Source organism: Euprymna scolopes, chromosome 19 (genome assembly GCF_053919585.1).
Source record: "Euprymna scolopes isolate OS-2025 chromosome 19, ASM5391958v1, whole genome shotgun sequence".
NCBI classification, from domain to species: Eukaryota; Metazoa; Mollusca; class Cephalopoda; order Sepiida; family Sepiolidae; genus Euprymna; species Euprymna scolopes.
Genome location: NC_136500.1, coordinates 151,403,090 through 151,426,184, shown reverse-complemented (window position 1 = coordinate 151,426,184; position 23,095 = coordinate 151,403,090). Strand labels below are relative to the sequence as shown.

General features: G+C 34.5%; 1 protein-coding gene across 1 annotated transcript in view; it reads left to right on the top strand.

Annotated features, from left to right (window-relative positions):
• LOC145240187 (uncharacterized) overlaps nt 1-22,647 on the top strand; it is a gene marked incomplete at its 3' end in the record, with an annotated part of 49,034 nt that extends 26,387 nt beyond the window's left edge. Inside the window, 5 exon segments of the mRNA XM_080103773.1 lie at nt 109-181; nt 2,391-2,479; nt 11,643-11,734; nt 14,249-14,428; nt 22,567-22,647. Of these exon segments, the coding sequence (XP_079959899.1) occupies nt 109-181; nt 2,391-2,479; nt 11,643-11,734; nt 14,249-14,428; nt 22,567-22,647 (515 nt within the window).
• Between the last annotated feature and the right edge of the window lie 448 nt (nt 22,648-23,095).

Sequence of the window (23,095 nt, the reverse complement as noted above, 5' to 3'; positions counted from 1 at the left end):
ATCGTCCCAACACTAATATATATATATATATATATATTAATGATGAAAATCTAATAGATTTTTATGCAATCCTTGTTTTTGTTCCATAAAATTATTTTTATTTTTTAGCTTTCCTGGTGTAAAAATTTAACTGGGTTTGTAATGGGACAGGATCTGCTGGGATACACAGTGAAAAATATAAGTAAGTATATTGGAAGTCCATTACATGTTAATCTCTGTGTTAGTTGTATGAATTGTGAATGATGAAGAACATTATGAAAGGATTGAAAATAATGAATGGAATTAATAAAATTTGATGACTTAGGACGTTTTATGACAGGTGCTTATTACTATTTGATTTAAAGAGGACCATGTATGAGGTTCCTTCGATAAGTTTTTTCATATGGGCACTCTAATGAAAACTAATTCCCTTTGAAGTAATCTCTTCCGTCTGCAATGCACTTATTGCACCGCTCCAACAAATTCTGGAAGGTGGATGGAAGTCCTCTTGTATGAGCGTGTCAATGACCCTCGTCACAGCCTCTTTCATCTCCTCAGTTGTCTCATAACGACAGCCTCTACAGTTTTCCTTGAGCTTAGGGAATAACCAAAAGTCACCGGGAGCAAGATTTGGACTGTAGGGAGGATGAGGAACTGTCTTGATACCCATCTGTTGAAAAAAAAAAAAAAATCATTCATAAATGTGTAACAAGGATGGAGCACCCTTGGAACAAACTTCACACAAATCTTTCGCATTTTCAGTTCCTCACGAATAATTGTGTGTACAGTTCCCACACTGATATCAAACTGTTCACTTATTGTCTCTATAGGCACATAATGGTCCTTGTAAAATGGTCCCAAAAGCAGTCTGAAGCATTCCATAAATTTCTGTGGCATTTTTTTCAAGTTTAACACAGAATTTTATTGCATATCATTCTTCTAAAGTGTCCTCACATCCAGATTGCATTTTTGAAATTCACCAGCTGTGACAATCAGGCTTTAGTAGGATGTATTCCAATTCCTGTTGTAGCTGTTTATTTGAATCTGAAAATCATAAAAATTGGTCCGTCATTTCATAAGATGTATAGCAATAACATACTGAATTTTCCAGAGTCTACAACAATTTTAAATGCATGTACTAAAAAGTCTCAAAACTTATTGAAGGCACCTCGTAGTAGTTATAATCATGCTGACAATCTCATTCTCTTTTGATAACCAAAGTTAAGCAATGCTGAGCCTGGCCAGTACCAGACAAGTGACCATTTAGGAATACTAGGTGTTGTATGTATTTAGGTATGTAGGTATGCCTAATACTCAAAGGGGCTGAATGCCTATTTTGTGCACAGTTTCAGGTCACCCTTTGGCAAAGTGTAGCACTTGTTAGCCTCCCTTTGATATTCCAGAGGGTTAATATACAAGGAGGTAGATGAAGCTGTTCAGCCGTGATGAAGATGATCCATCCAAGAGAAGGAAACTGATGAAAAACCAATACCAGATAGAAAAAGTCTGTTAGTCCTGTAAAACAACCTTTTTAGTGATGTCACAAACAAAAACATCCATTTCCAATTTGTCATAATCCAGCACAGAAGTAGTAAGGCTTGGAAAACTGTCATGAGAATGATGATGCCAATTTGCACTTTGGTCTAACCGGAGATGGTGAAACATAAAAAATAATGTGGGAGCTCTCAAGGAAGCAATCTGTTGGCAACATGTTCCACAGATGCAAAGTTCTTGGGAAAAACTCTGTTTATGGAAATTCCATTTAGTATTAGGCACATATTAATGAAAATATTTTAGACAATTAGCGAAAATTGAGTTTTGAAAAACAAAAACAGTTCTAATTGTAAGAAAAGGGAGGTAATTATTTTTTGAAAACTGAAAATTTTTGGCCAATTTAGCAAAACTTAAATTTCACTAATTGTCTTTGAAAACTGTTTAAAATTAATAATTAATTTTCTCCCATATCGTTTTTCGTAATTTTTGGATATGTTCATTACTGTGACCTGACAATTCAGTAGATACCACTGGTTTCACTTGAAATTCAATACTTTTGGCCTTTTGGTCAAGATCAAAGTGTAGTATCTGTTCTTCAGATGCTGCACTTCATTTTCTTGTTCTCTTTCGGTGGAGGAGAAATCCTTCACGACTGAGACAATTTTTATTTTTGTACCTTTTCTCCACATTAAAAAACGACCCTGGTGTCTAACTCTGTCCCGTGGGGAGGCATAGTAAATAGGTACAATAAAAAAGAACCCTCACTTCCTCCCCAAGGGCAATAACTCTCCCTTTTTCAGTCCAAGGGAAATAACTATTATTCTTTTGTACTTTACAGTTAGACTTTGTCATAACTTCTGATATTGCCTTTTCCAATGCAAAGTTTCTGTATTAATGCTTGCTTTTGTTTTTTCAAGGTGACCACGAAATCATCAGAGAATACAGACTCCATGTGCTCTGTTCAACTATTGAATTATACATTGTGATACAACTGAAATCTGACCTGGTAAGATTTCCTTATCTTAGACTTTGCCATGCAAAATATTTTAACTACAGTGTAGCCCAAAAATCACAATACCCACTCTTAAATGCCAGCTCTCTGTTCTCCATGTAAAAAGGGGAAAGAATCACACAAATTCAGGGAAGAGGTGGGATTTAGTTGTCAAGTTGATCAGCTGTTTTTATGTCGTGAGGACACCGGAGCAGCAAGCTCATCGGTGCAAATTCCATGGAAGTATTTGTAAAACGATTATAGGAATGCAGCATTGTGGTGATGGAACAGTGGTTGGAGCTTGATAGACAGTGTGCAACTTATTTAGTTAGAGATTCTTTTATTGAACGATAAGATGGAGAGACTCGTGATTAGTATACTAGCCCAGATGTGTCAACAATACTCCATGCATGGATGGATGGTGGCTTTGTGGCAATGAAGGATAATGACAGGTGCGAGAAATTTTCTACCCAACACGTTGTAGCCTCAGTCGCAAAGTAGATAAAGAATAGGAATAAAACTTCAATTCGTTTTTTCCCATTGTAACGACATTTATTTCCTCATTCTCCCTCCATGCATAACTCTCGTTACAACTGTGACATCACCCACATCTCTAACATGCTCCTGAACATCATCCACATCTCTAACGTGATCATCTTCTCTAACATGCTCTTTCTCCTTTTTATAGTCTTTTTCTTTATTGGTGACTTCATTTCGTATGCATACGTGCGACCACACTCTGTTACACAGGGATTTATGTTGCCAGTGAAACAGTCGCATTTATAAGTGATTTTTTTTTTGAAAATGGCGACTAGAAATAAAATGTTTATCTTTTGGCGATTGTTTTTTTTTTTTTTTTTTACTATTATTTTCGCCGACAATCTTCCAAAATTTTCCTGAATGAAAAATGTCTTTTCAACCTTTTTATTTTTAAAATAAAATGAACAAAATCAAATTATTTAAAAAAAGGTTTAACAAAACAATATACTCCTTTTTCTTTTTTTTTTCTTCATGTTTTTTTGAAAAACAAAAGGAAAACTTCAAATTTTCAACCTAAAATTTGGTGCATATTTAAAATTACACTTATATTTTTAAAAAAAATCAGAAAAATCTTGATGATTTGCGTACTTGTCATTTAACGAAAATGTCATATTCCAAAAATCACGTAATTTGATCAAGTAGTTTTTTAATAAAAATATCAGATTTGTCTGATTTTCTGAATATTTTTTTTTTTTTAAATAAGTTTAATTCTAAATGAGAACCTAAAATTATTTAAAAATTGAAAATAATTATTTGTTAAAAATTAATGAATTGTGTAGTGTAAATCTTCCCTTTGATTTCAATTTCTATTAGTACTTTATGTTCATTTATTATTAGATCCACTGTTTTGTTAAAGCTATATCATATTCGTTTTGTATGTTGATTAAATATATTTATATCACTGGAATTAGTAGATACAGCCTATTGTGGTGGGCAGGAGATGTTGCGTGGTATTGGCCACCGCAGAGTCCAGGACACTTGTAAACACCTGATGACGAAGGAAAATAAAAAAAAAAATGGACCTTGGGTTTATTTTTGGCAACCGTGTAACTCTTGCTTCTCTTATTTTGTCTTTTATTTTTCACATATTTGATTCTCTCTTTTTTAGGTCATTACATAAGAACACATTGAACTTGGCAGAAATAAAATGATATATATATAATTTAATGTAAAATAATCTTCGATTTTTAGGGCCATTGTAACGTTTTAGGGCAGTTAACCAATTTTATTTCTATCGGGAAATAAATCCTATGTGTTTCTTTGTTGTTGTTTTTTTTCTTTTTAGACAATTATATATGGTTTTAAGACAGTTTGTACAATGGCGGGCTTGCCACCCGAACTTAGAGTTAGTGGAAAATACTTACAGTACTGCAATTTTTAAAAATGGGACACGGTTTAATGTACTTGAAAATAGTTGTAATCTTTATGAAATCTCCTTTAAATTGATATGCTACAAGCCATATTTTGTTAATAATTTCTTTGATCGCTTTCTTGAATTTCTTGGTCACCATCTTGGATTTTTTCATGATGTGATGACAAATGATAATGTCCATCAAAATAAAACTTCATATGATGATAAAGCCTTACTTAGCATTTTTCTTTAGCTTTTTTTATGATGTTTCTACTTAAAACAGTTAAAATGAATCTTAAATATGCTAATTAGCCCCAAGTTGCCAAGTGAAATGGTTGTAAATACAGCCATCTGAACCTTCTGGTGTTGTGGTAATGTGTGTTTAAAGCTGAATCATAATCTATCATATTATAAAACTTAAATCATCTTGCTTGGGCATTGAAACCATCCATCTGGTCTACAGTTTCTGGTTTAAAAAATTCTGTGCATTTGTAAGTAAATAAAAACCAAGTTATGAAAGCTTTTTTTTTTTTAATTGACAATTTTTTCACATTTAAAATATGCAAATAAAAACAAAACTGTAAATCCTTTTTTTTTTTTTTATGAATTTTATTTGTATTTTTCATTGCAAGTTGAAATTATTTTCAAACAAAAACAAAATAAATATGTTTACAATTTAATGTTTTTTATAGTGACAAAATACCCTCGACCCCTATATCACAAAAGGAACCAAATTCCCCTAATCACCGTTATGTGTGGTGTATCTACAAACAAAATGAAGGGCTTACCTGTGTTGTTCCATGTGAAAGAAGAGACAAAATGTCCAACTCATTTATGCACTTGAAGTGCATGATGGGAAAGGCAGTGCATGATGGGAAATACAGTGCATGATAGGAAAGGCAGTTTTATATCTGAAGTAGGACATAAAAGGAGGTGAGCAGATCATTAAGGCAGATTGCAGAAAGGAGAGAGGTGTGCCTTTGCATTGGGTAAGCACTTTTAACCAGCCTACTCTTCCGTAGAGCACAAGCTATTCCGGCGCAACACTTTGATGAATATGGCTGACTGGAAGTTAAGTGGTCAAATGTTGAGGCCCTTCATTTGAGAAGGGGACCTAGTTAAATGGCTAAACAAGTTAAAGATGGTGGTGAAGCTTCAAAAAATTGAAAATGTGGTTAACTTGCCACCATTATACTTAGAAGGGGAAGCTTTTACAATATACCAGCAAATGCGGGAAGAAGACAAAGGAAAGCTTGCCTTGGTAGAACAGCGACTGAAATTATCATTCACAGAGGGACCCTTTGAGGCACTTAGCAAGCTTTCGAAGTTGAGATGAACTGGTGAGTCGGTCGACGTCTTCACCTTAGAGATTAGGAGACTGGCAGGATTGGCTGGTTACTTGGGGAGGAGCTTGGAAATGACTGTGAGGTTGTACTTGGTGAACGGTTTCCTGGGAGAAGTTTCTGTGAATCTGCAGATAATAACAGGAATTGGTAATATGGAGGTGGACAATCTCTTGGTTCATGCTAGAGTTCTGGTTAAGAAGGTCAAAGGCCCAGTTGCGGCTGCGGCTACAAGCGGAAGTGCATGTATAAGACCCCTGTTTGGATGACAAGAGGTAGGCAGCAAGGAGACAGGAGGGTAGATTTGCCATAAAGTGCTTTCAGTGCCAGGGTTCCCACCTGATTAAAGACTGTAAGAAACCAAAACCAGGGATCCCTGCTACCATTGTAGCACGTCAGCAGAAATTGTGTCGCCTCCCGAGACCAGGGAAACAAGTAAAGGGGAACTGTTGCGCCAGTAGTTACCCCTTCTGTGCAGAAATGGTGCCAAATGAATCCTTACCAGTAGTTGTCAATGGGAAAAGAACCATAGCCCTTGTTCACACAGATTGCATCATGACGCTGTTAGCAAGGAATGTCGCTAAATCATGGAGCGGAGCCAGCATTATCAGGGTTGTGGATGGCGGGAAGGTGAGTTGCCTAGGAGAGACCACTGCAGTGATGGTGCAAGGTGTGCCCATTGTGCTGCAAGCTTTTGTGTTGGATCATCTGGTCAGTGGTGTTGACATGGTGTCAGGTATGAAGGCAATCAACCAGCTGGGGGAGACGCTACAGTGAGGAAAGGCCAAGTGACTTTTGATGCCTCATCATGATAGGGATGGCAGGAGTAGAAAGTGGAGAGAACATGAAAACACAAAAACCAGAGGCTTGCTGCATCGAGGATGAGGATTTCCTGGTGAAGTTTGATTGTGAGAGATGGACAGTGGCGTGGTGATGGATCTCTGGGTTGCCAAAACTATGAAATAAAGTGGATTTCTATGAGAGCACATTGCAAGGAGAGACAAGAAAAGAATTCGACAAAGAAGTGGCGAGGTGGATAGAAGAGGAAATCCTGAAGCCTTGGTCAAGGGAAGAAAGAGGATTGCTGCCACTTGTGGCAGTTTTTCAGCTTACCAAGAACAAGATTAGAACAAGATTAGACCTATACTGGACTTCAGGGAGCTAAACAAATACGTAGCCTACCATATTGGAGGGGGAATCGATGTATGCGAAGAGGTCGTGAGGAAATGGAGGAGGATGGAGCAGGCCACTAAGATCATAGACCTAAAGTCGCCCTATTTGCAGATTCACATGGACAAAAAGTTTTGCCAATACCAACTCGTCAAGTACAAGGGACAGCTGTATTGTCTGACGAGGTCGGACTTTGAGCTAAGTTCTGCTCTGAAAATCATGACTGCTGTCCTGAAGAAGGATTGTGAAGTGGACGGGGCCACTAGTTCATACATTGATGACATTCTTGTGGAGGAGACAGAGGTGACAGCAGAAAAGATGAGATATCATATTGAGGAATATGGATTAACTGCAAAACCAGCAGAATTGCTAGATGGCGGAGCAGCTTTGGGATTGAAACTGTGGCAACATGGAAAAGGAAACGTTGTCTTCAAATAAGGAAATGAAGTCCCTGAAGTTAGGACTGAATTCACAAAGCGAGAACATTTCTCAGTCTGTAGGAAGTTAGTGGGACATTATCCCACTTGTAGCGATGCAATGACATCTCGTGGGTGAATTGCGTAATTATGGCATGACCGACTACTGCAGCAACCTTGTGTCTTTCCAAACGAATGTTTTGAGTGCTATTTGCAGACTAGTCTGAACGAATGAAAACACTGAATCAATCCTTGGTACTTGAATACTAATTCTTCATAGTGGAAACTTCAGACTTGATCTCACTTTTGATTAATCTGGCAGCAGTTTCAATAATGGCACGTTTTGGGAATCTTCATCATCTTCCTGACACTTTTCTTTGTAATATGATCCCAGAATCTGCGATGTTTGTTCTCTTATAGTAACAATATTGTCCAAGCCTTCTCCTTCAGAAAATATGATTGAGTCGTTAAAGCGCTCTTTAAGATGCTTTTTCAAACTGTAATTGTCATAGGGTTCAGAATCAGGATTGGAAAGATAACCTTTCATTATGAGGTTCAAAGATGTTACAGTTAGTTGTTCCTCACTTGTTCAGTTTTAGGTAAACACAAATTTTCTGTAATTCTTCATACTCACCTTCATCTTTAGAACAGTCTGACTTTCTGTACTTGGCATCAGACGCATGCAGGAACTCAAAAGGCACACGACTCGAGGTTCCTGAAATTTCAACTACATGAATGATGATAAAGGCCATTTGTTGCATGTAAATCTCATGACTGGTATGCAATGTCTCCCTTTTACAGTCAGTCCCCAATCATCTGAACGAGATTCACAGACCTCCAAAATTGTTTCCACAAATTTGTCCATGCATATTCAGCTAAAGTTCAATCGATCTCATCCCATCTGTGATATTAAAAAAGTGCTTAGCCGAAGTAGCTCCAGTTCTCTCCAAACTCTACAACAAATACCGTAATGAATCTTGCTTTCCGGGCTGTTGGAAAACTGCTTCTGTGGTACCAGTATTCAAGAATTTTGGCAAAAGAACTGACCCATCAAATTATCGCCCCATTAGCCTCCTCCCACTTTTCGCCAAAATATTAGAGACCATAATTAACCATGCTCTAGTCCATCACCTTACAGATGCTAAACTTCTGACTGGCCAGCAATATGGATTTAGACAAGCCCGTTCCACAGCAGACATCCTAACTGTAATCTCTGAATGTATATACCATTCACTGAACAAAGCGGGAGAGGGCAGAGCGGTAGCTCTAGATATATCTAAGGCCTTTTTGACAGGGTATGGCATGAGGGTCTCCTCAGGAAGATTAGATCATATGGTATCACTGGTAGAATACTTAACATAAATCCTTCTTAGATAAGAGAAAAATCCAGGTTGTCCTCGACGGTCGTACATCAAAACAATATGATATAAATGCGGGAGTGCCTCAGGGGTCTATCCTTGGACCTCAATTGTTCCTAATATTCATTAATGACCTCCCCGACAAAATTGTCTCTGAGATGGGTATATATGCTGATGACACCACACTCTATAACAGGCACGACAGGAAAACAAATGAATACATATCTAAAGAAATGGCAAAAACACTAGAGGATGACTTCCAATCTGTAGTGGAATGGGAACAAAAATGGATGGTCACATTCAATGCTGCCAAGACTAAACTGGTTTCTTTCAATAACTACAAGAAACCTTCTCTGTCACTAAAAGCAGTGGCCAGTGACTCTTAATCTGAGAGTACATCTTTCAAACTGCTTGGACTAACGTTCACAGGAAACATGAGTTGGAACAATTACATTGAAAGCATTGCCAGGACCGCTGCGAAGAAGGTAGGTTTATCTACCGTGCTAAAAAACTACTAACACCCGAAAGTATCCTGTATCTCTATAAGGCCACCATTCGCCCATGTATGGAGTATTGCTGTCACATTTGGACTGGTGCATCTGCTACTGGTCTCTCACTCCTAGACAAGGTTCAAAAGAGTCGCCAATCTGATAGGCCCTGAACTGGCATCTAAACTTCAGCCTCTGTCCCATCGACGAAATGTTGCATCCCTCTGCCTGTTCTACAAGTATTTTAATGGTGAATGCTCTGACGAACTGCAGACACTTGTGCCCCCATGATGTAGACACCCTCGACAAACCCAACAGGCAGCTAAATCCCACTCCCCACACAGTAGAGATCCCTAGATGTAAAAGATCTTTCTACTCCAGTAGTTTCTTTCCCAGAACCACTAGACTCTGGAATTCCATTCCAGGTCCCTACTTCCCTAACTGTACTGACATGCAGAAGTTCAAGTGTAACATGAACCAACATCTTGCTACCCAAATCCCAACATAGTACCCCAGTAGTTGCTGTCCCTGATAGTAGCCCCCTACACCAAAGTGGCAATGTGCCTTGTTTGGGGTGAAAATGTAATAAAAAAAAAAAAAAGAAGTGCCCCTTGTCCCAATTGTACATCCACAGAATATGCAGTCCTTTGTACTATGAAAAGCTCCACTTGAGCCTCTTGCAGTTCTCTTTCCTGACACAGAAGCACAAATTTTTTTTGCAACGTGACTTAATGTTTTTAACATTAATGTATTGTTGACGATAGCTTTTATACATTTTCATACCAGCTTCAACTAAAAGATTGTCTTTCTGCTTTACACTGGCATCATTTATTCCTTTTGCCTGCTTCCACTGAATTGCAACCAAAGTATCACTGGAATCCTCAATCTCCTCCTTGCAGATTGGACAAGAAGCTTGACTGGAGGTTTTCCTCTAAGATTTCAGTCATTGCCTTGGATATGTGTTCATTTTTTTTCTCCTCATATTTATATATCGATAAAAGTGAAAGTGTCTGTCTGTGTACATTTCCCTACACAATAAATCCGTCAACTTTCAGTCTACAGACTTTAAATTTGATATACAGGGTAGTGAGATTTGGGAAAATCTTTGTAATCAGTTTTCGGTCAGAAATTTGACTGTTAAGGGATCAAAGTTCAACGATTTGACCTTTGAGAACTCTACCAAACTCCTCCGTGAATTTTGGATCTAAACACTTGAAATTTTAGATATAGGTTCATTGGACATGGATCTAACTTAATAACTTGATTTGAGGCCAAAACAATAAATGTTAAGGGGTCATAATAGGGGTCAAAGTTTAAAAAAATTTTTACCTCTGTAGTCTCTACCAAATTACTAAAGACAATTTCTGGTCTAAACATTTGAAATTTTACATAAAGGGTATTCAGAGATAGAGCAAGTTTTTTAATCAGTTTGAGTCAAAAATTTGAGCTACAAATATATAAATCTATATCTGTATGTTTGCATGTCTGCCTAAAACTTTCAACAGAGGTGACGGATTTTCACAAGATCAGTATCGTTTTGAAGCTCGACCCTTCAGACGACAAATGCTGGAAAATTGGCTAAAAACATTAATTTCTTCACCCTCAACTGGGCACTTTTCAACAGGAAGGGATTGCTTTTTTTGCCGATATTTTCGAAAGTCATCCCCTCTTTTCGATTGTCTAGCTTTAATTTAAACCTACGTCACTTCCGGTTTGGCAGTGGTCGTAACAGCAAAGACGTCACGTTTTTTTTCACATTCTTTTCCTCCTTTGCGGTCGCGGTACAGGTTCGAGCCTGCCTTCCTACTACCACTTTTTTTTTTTTTTTTTTTTTGGTCAACACACACCTCCAAACACCCGGGCAACGCCAGGCATGCATGCTAGTTTGTTATAAAGCGTGGTGTCATCAGCAAATATACCCATCTTTGAGACTATTTTGTCAGGGAGGTCATTTATGAATATCAGAATAAAAAAGGTTCAAGTATCGACCCCTAAGGTACAGCCACATTTATATTATCTTGCTTTGATATACAACCATCAAGGGCATCTTGGATTTCTCTCTTGTCTAAGGATTTGATTATATTAAGTAATGCCACATGATTTAATTTTTATGAGAAGACCTTTGTGTCAGATCCTGTAAAATATATTTTATGCTACTGTCTTAACTATCCCCTGCTTTACCTAGTGGTTGCTACATACATTTAAAGATTACAGTTAGCATATCTGCAGTAGAACGAGCTTGCTTAAATCCATATTGTTGTTTAAAAAGAAGTTTAGTGTCTATGAGGTGGTGGACTAGTGTTTTATTAAGGTTTTGGTGAAGAGAAGACTCAAAGATTTGTTTTTAGTTTCTGACATTGAAGCGATGTATAACGCTTACTGATATTTGATCGGTCCGCAGTCATAATGTTTTATTTACCTATTTGTTAAAAAAAAAAAAAAAAATTTATTCAGACAAAAATCTTTCCTTTTTACTTATTTTATGGATTGAAGTTGTTTCTGTCTTTCACAGCGAATTGCTGAAACAAATTATGAGATTGTAAAGTTAAAAGTGGAAGTACCCGACAAAGATGTGGCGGATGAAATCGTTTCAACTTTGGAAGAGTAAGTATTTTCAAATTGATGCATTTTTATAATTTATTCATAGAAGTCTGTATGGTTGGAAGTTTTTTTTGGGGGGGTCTTTTTTTTTTTTTTTTCTTTTTTCTTTTTTTTTTTTAATTTTTGAGATGAGGATTAATAATTCATATATTCTAGATTACTGTTCTCATCTTGAGTGTTATCACACAATGTTTTAGTTGATTTAACTTCTTAGGTGTATCTTGTCAAACTCTGGGATCTGTACAGAATTTCGAACGGAACCTTTAATTTTGATCCATGGGCATAGCATGCTCTTCCGTCAGCAATGACTTAGAAGAAGTCCTAAGTAATTCACAATTGTATTTTGAGTGTTGTCTGCAAGGACCCGTGGCATAGTGGATAAAGTAGTTGGTAAAATTCAGCTGTAAGTTACATTCTTCTGCAGGTTGAAGGTTCAATTCTTAGTGTGGGCAACATTTAAAATACAATTACAAGAACATTTTATCCCGATGGATTAAATAAACAGCTCCATCAACAGTCCGTGTGTAAGATAGCACAGATGTAAATGAGTTAGATAATAATTTGGTTAAAAGTTAAATTAGTTATTATCGATCTGTCTGTCTATCTATTTATCTATCTATTCAGTGATATTGTTAAAATAGTTTAGATTGGGAGTTATTTATTGTTTAGCTGAAGACGTTTGCATGAATCAGCTTAGTTAAATAAACAAAATGACCTTCAACAGTTGCGTACGTGACAGAGATCACATGTTAGGAAACTTGTGTTTTTTATGATGACGTAACGGAACTGACAGGTCAAGAGGTCAGAAGATTAGATTTAAGGGTTTGAGTTTGGTCACGAAAGTGAACAGACGTATTCAAGTCCAGGAAGCAGGGCTGAAAGAACAAGCATTTAGACACGTAATGCAGACTCCTTGTGAATATCACTGAGATAGCTGAAATAAATTTATATTTTTAAAATATAAAGTGTTGTTCTGTGGTTTTGCACAAGAAAAAAAAAAACAGGTGTCTCAATCGGTTATGATGTTGATCGTTGCATGTTTCATCACAGAGCCCAGCAGTGAAGACAGGAGAACTCCCCAAAAAAAGAAAAGCTATGAAGCATCTCTATATTCTTCTTCTTATAAAATATGATCCCTTGATGTAAATACGAACTGTAATATATCCCTGTATGATAACTCCTCTATACAACAGTTCATACATCGATATAATCCTATCCTGGCTATATCCCTTGGCTATACAACAAATGTATGTAAAGTGACGTCACTGTTTGGGGGGGTGGGGACTATAAAAAAAGAGAAGGACAAAGATCTTGGGAGAGACATATAGATCATGTGGGTAATGTCACAGCTGTAACGACAAAAAAAAGTCATTGTACAAATCAAAAAGCGAGTCAGAGTTATTTCTTGTTCTTTTGTCCAGTTTTCGACTGAGGCCATAACATGTGTACAAGTGTACAGCGTTACACCTGCAGATTTCCATGCAATACTAATCCCCCCACCCCCAGTGTTAGGCAGAAAATATAACAAAAGAATCGGAAATAAGGTTGATGCAAAAACAGTTGCCAGTTGGACATTTGATGATGGTTGGAGTTTGAAAAGAGCTTGTGGTTCGGAGCAGATGGTGAGATGAATTGATCAACTTACTCATAAATACATCCTCGACAATAGATGTCGATGTACACTTCAACATTTAGAGAGCTGCGGGTGTCACACACAATATATTGCACACAAAACACAGATTCCGAGCATTGGTGTCTGCGTTTTCCTTTAGAGTTGTGTTTTGTTTTATTTTTATAATTGTGAACCCGTGCACACCCCGCCAATAGCCGCCAATGCGTGAAAGATGGCAACATGGTCATAAGCAGAGAAGATGAACGAAAAGAAGACCGTGGCACACCACGTTGGGGTTGGCAAGTGGGGAACATATGGTCTCACACCGGAGTGCAATAGAAATGTTCCAGAGTTTGACGAGGTAGACCATAAAAAGATCAGAGGTCACATTGTCTGAAACGTTGTGCAAATAACACTCAAAATGAGAACATTAGTCCGATTAATCCAAATAAAAAAAAAAAATTTTTTTAAACATGGCCGTTTATAAATGTGGGTCATTTATTATGCTAATCTCCACAAAATGGGCATTAAACCGAATATAATGATGATAACACTTATAACTTTGATGGCTCTCCTAAATGATGCATGCATTACATAATGCATCTGTTGAGCACTAATGTTTATCATTTAGTTTATTGTTTTTTATTGGTTCAACTAACCTTGCTCATTCATTAACTGAGAACAGGAAAGATGACGTGTGGTATCAGAACAGATACTAAACTTTGCTCCTAACCATATCTGTAGATTTATAAAGTTGAACTATTTATGGCACTGATAGTGAGATTAAAATGCAAAATTGATATTCACAAAACAAGACCAATAGCATTCTAATGAACTGATCATTTGTATGCGATCAACGTTCGCGAATAAAATTCCCACGCTATAAATTGTCTTCTTTCTTTCAGGTTGGAAAAATCTCTCAATTTCATTACGATCGTCCGATTCTTATCGTCTTATGGCAAGGAGAGAAAATCAAGGGAAACTATTTTTGAGAAACTGGCCAACGATCCAGATAGATCAAAATATGTCATGCTTTCTAAAACGGATTCAACAAAAATTAAAATCAGTGATCCAGATTGTGCGAGGTAAGTTTCTATATACTTGCCATCCCTATGGAGGCAAAATTAGATACAAGGTCAGATTTTAATTTGGATAAAATCCAGTTCCCAAGGGGGGTGGGGGGGATACAAAAATAAATTCACCTCAGAAAAAAGAAAGATGTTTCTTTCACTGACTGAAGGCAGAAAAGTCCGTAGTGAATACGTAGAGGTTGGATACCAACTGATTTCTCTATCCATTTTAACCCTACCCCTTTCTTTATCGGGTTTTGTCATTTTTTTTCTTTTTTTGGTTTCCTTTTCCTTGCAAAAAAAAAAAAAAAAACATGCAAAAGGTGTTTGTAGCATTAACTCCCTTCTAAAACACAGATACTGCCAAGTAGCACCAAACTCTATCTCTCCTTGTTATGATGCTAGGGGGCATCCTGATCTTCCTTATAAACAGAGATGCACGGATTCTTTCTCTTTGATCTCCTGCTACAGACTGTGTTTCTCTCTCTCTCTCTCTCTATTGGGGCTGATGGCTGCTATCAGCATATGCTCACACACACGCACTAGAAGACACTCTCTTGCTATGTAAAAACTTTTCTTTGTGCATACACATACATGCACAATACCCAGACTTTCTAATATACACATTCTCAGTGAACACTCAATACGCGCATACACACACACATACAGAGGAGTATGTTCTCTCCATAGACTTTTAGGAGTAGTCATCAATGGGCAGAAATTAGAAGCTCATAGTATCAATGCTGGCGTTCCTCAGGCTTCCATTCCTGGGCCCAACTTTCTTCTTGATCTCCATCAATAATCTCCCAAATCACATTCTTAAACCATTCATAGGCATTTATTCAAACAACACCACAATCTATGGCAACACTTCAAAGACCAGCAATGACCAAGTAGCGATACACACAGACGATAAAACGCTTTGGATAATCACAGGTTTCAAGGGGATACTGCTAAGATAGTCATATTTTAAAAACCAAAGCACTTTAATTCTTCAATATACCACCGTTTTGTTCTGAAATGAATGTACTTTCAAATGAATAAATAATAACAATGTGCATTATATATTTTTAGAGTTTTAAACAAATAAAGTGATAAAAATGTAAACGTCATAAAACAGCGTTTTTGGTAAGATTTTGTAATGATCCACCCCCCACCCCCGCCTTTTGTAAACACTCATACTGAGTTTCTCTTAAGAATTTTTTCATGAAATTTGGAAATTAACTAGAAGAGATGTCATTTTTAATATTTTCGGGTCTCCAAAATTGATTTGACCACTCGTTTTTTTGTTGTGCTAAAAAAATGATTTCAACATGATGGGTATGGAAAATTTTGAAAAAAAATTTTCTTCGGACACTCACTGTTAAATAAAACAATCTTTTTATAATGTTTATCCATTAAAAAAATAATTTTATAATGTTTATCTATTAAAAAAATAATTTTATAATGTTTATCTATTAAAAAAATAATTTTATAATGTTTATCTATTAAAAAAATAATTTTATAATGTTTATCTATTAAAAAAATAATTTTATAATGTTTATCTATTAAAAAAATAATTTTATAATGTTTATCTATTAAAAAAATAATTTTATAATGTTTATCTATTAAAAAAATAATTTTATAATGTTTATCTATTAAAAAAATAATTTTATAATGTTTATCCATTAAAAAAATAATTTTATAATGTTTATCCATTAAAAAAATAATTTTATAATGTTTATCCATTAAAAAAATCATTTTATAATGTTTATCCATTAAAAAAATCATTTTATAATGTTTATCCATTAAAAAAATCATTTTATAATGTTTATCCATTAAAAAAATCATTTTATAATGTTAATCCATTAAAAAAATCATTTTATAATGTTAATCCATTAAAAAAATCATTTTATAATGTTAATCCATTAAAAAAATCATTTTATAATGTTAATCCATTAAAAAAATCATTTTATAATGTTTATCTATTAAAAAAGTAATTCTACATTGCTGTCTCTTGTGGTAGTAGCAATTTAAAAACATGATATCCAAAAAAAATCTGTTTGGAATTTGAATCTAGACTGATGTAATATTAGTAATAACAGCAGCAGCAGCAGCAGCAACGTAATGCGTGGCGTAAACGGATGTTTATCTATTAAAAAAATCATTTTATAATGTTAATCCATTAAAAAAATAATTTTATAATGTTAATCCATTAAAAAAATAATTTTATAATGTTTATCTATTAAAAAAATAATTTTATAATGTTTATCCATTAAAAAAATCATTTTATAATGTTTATCCATTAAAAAAATAATTTTATAATGTTTATCCATTAAAAAAATAATTTTATAATGTTTATCCATTAAAAAAATAATTTTATAATGTTTATCCATTAAAAAAATCATTTTATAATGTTTATCCATTAAAAAAATCATTTTATAATGTTTATCCATTAAAAAAATCATTTTATAATGTTTATCCATTAAAAAAATCATTTTATAATGTTTATCCATTAAAAAAATCATTTTATAATGTTAATCCATTAAAAAAATCATTTTATAATGTTAATCCATTAAAAAAATCATTTTATAATGTTAATCCATTAAAAAAATCATTTTATAATGTTTATCTATTAAAAAAATAATTTTATAATGTTTATCTATTAAAAAAGTAATTCTACATTGCTGTCTCTTGTGGTAGTAGCAATTTAAAAACATGATATCCAAAAAAAATCTGTTTGGAATTTGAATCTAGACTGATGTAATATTAGTAATAACAGCAGCAGCAGCAACGATAGCATGGCGTAAACGGATGTATTTTTTTGTTGATTTTTATTCCAGATGGATTTTTTTTTTTTAATTAAAAAAATCTGGTAATAAAAAAAAAACTTTCTTACATGTTTAGTTTGAGGTATTTTGTTATCAACCATATAAATATTTTTTAAAATTTGATAGGCGTCAAATTTTTAAAATATCTAAACAAGCGAAGATGATTGTTTTGGTTCACGTGTACAAGCGGTAAAACACTTTTATTTTTCGTCTTTTTAAAAATGTTTTCAGTGGATTTATTATCGAATGGAAACTTATCTACACGATTATTGAAAAAAAACAAAAAATGCTGCAAAATCGATATTTAAATATTTGTAGGAGGTGCTCAGTTAAGAAATAAAAACGGTAGAAAAAGAGATGAAATGGAATTAAAAATCAAAATAAAATTAATCCAAAATATTAACAATTTGTCAGCTTTAGCAAAAAGTTGTTTCTTTTTTTGTATTTAAATAAGTGGGACAAAAAAAATACTCAATACTTTTCCAAACATCACGTTTTTCTGTTAGTGATGTCACTTGTTTTAAATAACATTTATTTTTGTCTGTTTGTCGTAATTCTTGTAAAGTTTCACAATGGATGTCAAACACACTCTTAACAAAAAAAAAAACGCTTAATCCTACGTTTAGCCCTAGGTACAAGTGGCAAGCCTCCTCCTAAAACTTTAGTCCTAACAATAACGCTAGGTAGAAGTGGAAGAGCTCCCCATCAAACAAAATTCCTCGGTAAACTACATATAAGCATAAAAAAGAAGACTTTTCTTTGAAGAAAAGAGCACATGATTAATCTCCCATAAAAAAATAAATTGGTTAACTGTCCTAAAACGTTAGAATGATCTCGAAATGGTGAATTATTTAGCATTAAATTTATGTGAACCCAACCCCCTCTCTAAATTCTAAAATTGTTTTTGTTTTGTTTCTAAGTCTTCAGGATGTTCACACATAATTTTCCTTAGCCCTATCATTAACCCAAAGTCAGAGTGGCAACCGCCCCACCTTCTCATAATTACACAAAGACCCTCTTAAAACCACACTTAATCATCTTTTAGAAAAAAAATTAAAAAATGGCCAGTATTTATGTACCATGAAAAAAAAAAATTGGTTAAGTGCCCTAAAATGCTGGAATGGTTCAAAATGAGAAATCATTTTGCATTAAATTCTAAAATAATTTTTGCTTATCTTTTAAAATTTTTCAAGGTATTCACGTAGTTGTCTATAAATATAGAATCACATTTTGGAGAGGTGGTCAGAGGGGGGGGGGAGTAACTGAATGTATTACTCTACAATAATACCAAAGAAATATTGGAATATATTCATTTTTAAAGAATCCTAGATTTCGATTTCAGTTTTTTGTACATAAAAAAGTAAATAAAAGTTCAACAATTCAAGTTCTATAACTTTTCTTTGAATGGATACATGGCCTTTTTAAGGAATTGCAGAATATTTATGTGCAGTTACTGCAGATTATTTGGAAACTATTAATCTCTGGAGATTTTCAGTAGCATATTCGGATTCCTTGCACAAAAATACACTTATATAGCAAATTTCATTGCTTAATCTTGTGTTTTAACAAAGATATAACATTTTTCCTGAAAAAGTAATGTAAAAAAAATGTAACAAAACGCAAAAGAGGGGAAAATATCCAAACGTGTGAGGCACAAAAATAGTCATACCTTCCTTAATTTTAATTGGATTTAAAAAATTTAAAAAGATTCTTTCATAGCTCATAAAGCTCTTTCTGTAGATATCAATATTGAAATATTTTAAGCCATTTCAATTTTTTCATGTGTATTGCTAGACCAAGATCTTTCTGATTTTCTTTCTTCTGATCTTGAGAATGTGGTGCAATGGAGAAAAGGTGGCTGGTTAATTTTAATGCATCTAAAACTAAGCTTCTTTCTTCCCATCGTCAACACCTTGATGCTGTCTGGTCCAAATTGAAAGGAATGGCTCTTGTTATGGAGAAGCACCATGCCTTCACAAGCTTCTGGGACTGACCTTTATTCTTCATTTGAAATAGAACACATTCTATTGCTCCAGTAGGTATCTCACTGCCAATGCAATCCTTTATCACTATAAGAGCCACCATAAACATCTTAAAAAAACAAAAAATTACCATAATAATTATTAAAATCTTTCTTTAATAATTAAATCTATTCTAAACAAAACGGTGGTATTTGTAGAACTTCAGGTGCTTTGGTTTTTAAAATATGACGCTTCTAGCAGAACCTCCTCATCTAATTTATGATTATCCAAAGTATTTTAATATCCATGTGTATTACTAATATAATAAACAATTCACCAAACAATAATGCACAAGGACAGTTCTTTTTAACAAAAGGACAGATAACATCTTTCTGGGGACTTATTCAGGCCCAAAATGAGGGAACATACCTTTTTAATCGGTTTGTTTTGACTGTCTGTAAGCTACAAGAAGATTTCCCGAGGAATAATAATCAACACTCAGGTTATTTTATATAATTTTATTTCCTGACGTGCCCCCACCCCAACTTTGGAGTTGTACGTTTCTCTTGCTTTCATATCTTGTTATGCATCTGCTCTCCAACTTGATCAACCTCTTATTCAATCAATCTTGAACTGACTAACTGGTCTGTCCTCTCATTCTATATATGTATAAAACTTTGTTCTTTTTTATCTCTATGTATAAAACTTGGTTTAACTCTCTGACTATTTGACAATTAATCTATGTAGCACAAAAGAACCATACCCTTATCTTTGTTATGTAATCCATTTGTTATTTATGACAGCTAAAATTCCTAAACTAAATTCTTAAATTTATGAAAACTAAAATTCCTAAACTAAATTCTTAAATTTATGAAAACTAAAATTCCTAAACTAAATTAAATTCATGAAAACTAAAATTCCATTTTACCAAGTAAAATTCCTAATACATGTTTTAGCTAACATTCTATTTTCCAAATTCCAGACTCTAAAACATTATTCTCTATTGCTTTTTTAGTATTCCAAATATCTAAATTTCCAATAACAACAATAATAATAATAATAATAATAATAATAATAATAATAATAATAACACTCATAATAATAATTATCATCATCATCATCTAGATTACTTGGCTATGCCCGGCTGTCCATAATATAACATTATAGACTAAGTCACTGCACGTAGGCATGCGAAACTTCCTCCCAGTGTACTGAGGTAGGTAGGTCAACTAAAGCAATCAATAGAATTGATTGAAAATTGGCGATTTCACAGATTTCGATGGCAATAAAAGTATTGGGAGTGGGAAACATTTTTGGATCCTGATTCAATTCCGGACAACATTGGATTTCCTTGCTAGTTTAATAAGAAAATAGATTTTCTTATTTTTTTTTTATTAAAGTGTCTGATAAAATAACAAGTTAAAGAGAGGAAAGCTACTAACGCCTGAAAGTATCCTGTATCTCTATAAGGCCAGCATTCGCCCATGTATGGATCATTGTTGTCATATTTGGGCTGGTGCATCTGCTACTAGTCTCTTGCTCCTGGACAAGGTTCAAAAGAGAATCACCAACCTGATCGGTCCTGAGCTGTCATCTAAGCTTCAGCCTTTGTCCCATTGACGAAATGTTGCATCCCTCTGCCTGTTCTACAAGTACTTTAATGGTGAATGCTCTGACAAACTACAAGTACTTGTACTCCCTCAATGTGAAAATCCCCGACAAACCCGACAATCAGCAAAATCCCACCCCTACACAGTAGAGATCCCCAGATGTAAGAAAGCCTTTTACTCCAATAGTTTCTTCCCTAGAACTGCTAGACTTTGAAACTCCCTTCCGGGATTCTGCTTTCCCAACTGTACTGACATGCAGAAGTTCAAGTGTAATGTGAACAGACATCTTGCTGCTCATCTCCCTTCATAGCGTCCCTGCAACTTATGTCCCCGATAGTAGCCCCCTACTTCAAAGTGGCACTGTGCCTTGTTTGGGGTGAAAATTGAATAAAAATTAAAAAAAATAAATTTAGATCAGGATATGTAAGTAGTTTATTTAATTTTTTTATTAACTTTTATTAAAATAATGTTATTAAAGGGATTTTCTAAATTTAGTTTCTTGAAGGTTTTACATGATTTCAGGTAACATGGAAATAATGACAGAATTCAATAATATTTTAACTTTGGAATTCAGTTCCTCATTTTTTATTTCCTAAATTTTTGAAGAAAAAGTATTTTGCGTTGTAATTCTTTGTGTTAATTTGCAACTTTCACGATGTAATGTTATACACAGACATTCGGAACCCAACATATATACAGTCTACGTCACAAAGGAGACCAAGACAAAGAATAACTTGACTCCTATTTTTGTTTTCTTTTTTTTTTTTGTATCGACATTTCTTCTTTTTTTTTTTTTTAAACTGGAATTCATTATTGAGATGAGTATTATTTATTTATTGCAGGCTATTATCCTCATCTTTATTATTTCTTGTTGTTTTACGACGTTTCGACCAACTATTCCTCTAGCCTTTGGGGCCCCTGGTGCAGTAAACGTTGAATCTCTACGGTTCCAGCTGAGAATTGTCTGAAGATAGTGGTTTCAATCCTACCCATAGCTAGTCAGAGGCTTACTTGGTCAAAACGTGAGACGACAACAACTATGGATAGCAGTAATTGCTGAGAATGCAGTTAGGAGATTCGGAGTTCCTATCCCGTCACGGTTACCACCTGACGAAGGCCAGAGTAATAGTTGGACGAAACGTTGTGAAACAACAACTAAGAAAGATGAGGATAATACTTCGCAATAAATAAATAAATTTATTTCCTCATTCTCCCGCGATGTGTGACTTCTCGTTAGGGCTGTGACGTAACCCATGTCTCTAACACGATCATTCTCCTTTTTATAGTATTTGTCTTTTTCCCTAATGTGACATAATTTTACATGCAGCTCCGTATTTGCACATGCACATATGCACTCTGTTACCACAATAGCTTGTTTGCAAAATCGACCCATCCTAATCTGTGTACGTAATCTACTGATGTTAGTCTTAATAATTAGCAGTATTAATATTTTTATGGCTATAGTTTATTATAATCTTTTGTTTAATAATTTTCCTCTATCATTGAATGTTATTATTTCTAGTTTTTCTTTAAGACATAAGTAACACAGTGTATTTAAATATTTACATGTTTTAGCCATAAGTTTTCAATTCTACCATTAGTGTTTCTTTTTCAATTAATCTTCAAAAATCTTTGGACAATAATGTATTATTTCTATTAAAAAAGAATGTATGCAATCTTGCTTTATATTTTCACTTAAAAAAAATTCTTCATTATGTCTTGTTTGTTTATTTGTTAATTTTTTTCCATTTTTTTTTTTCATTTGTTTACAGCATTAAAATAAAAGTACAGTGGCTCATCAAAGCCAATCTTTTAAACAGTGCTTATTCAGACTTGAAAGCTTCATACACAGTGTCAAAATCAAGTAAGTGCAATCAAACCAACCGTTTTGTCTACAGGTGTTCGCTAAGAAACTTCAAGCTTATACATTCGTCAAACGACTAAATACAAAGTGCCTTCAATAAGTTTCCAGACCTTTTTCGGATGCACCTTTATTGATATTACACACATGAAACTTTAGTCCCCTTCAAAGTAATCTCCACCGGCTGCAATGCACTTGTACCATCCCAACAACTTCTGGAAGACCCCATGGAAGTCCTCTTGTGTGAGCGTGTCAATGACCCTCGCCACAACCCATTTCACCTCCTCAATTGTCTAATAACGACAGCCTCTATGGTTTTCTTTAAGCGTAAGGAATAACCAAAAGTCACAGGGAGCAAGGTCTGGACTATAGGGAGGGTGGGGAACTGTCTTGATGCCCATCTTAGTCAAATAGTCTTTGACACGAATGAAGTTGTGGAC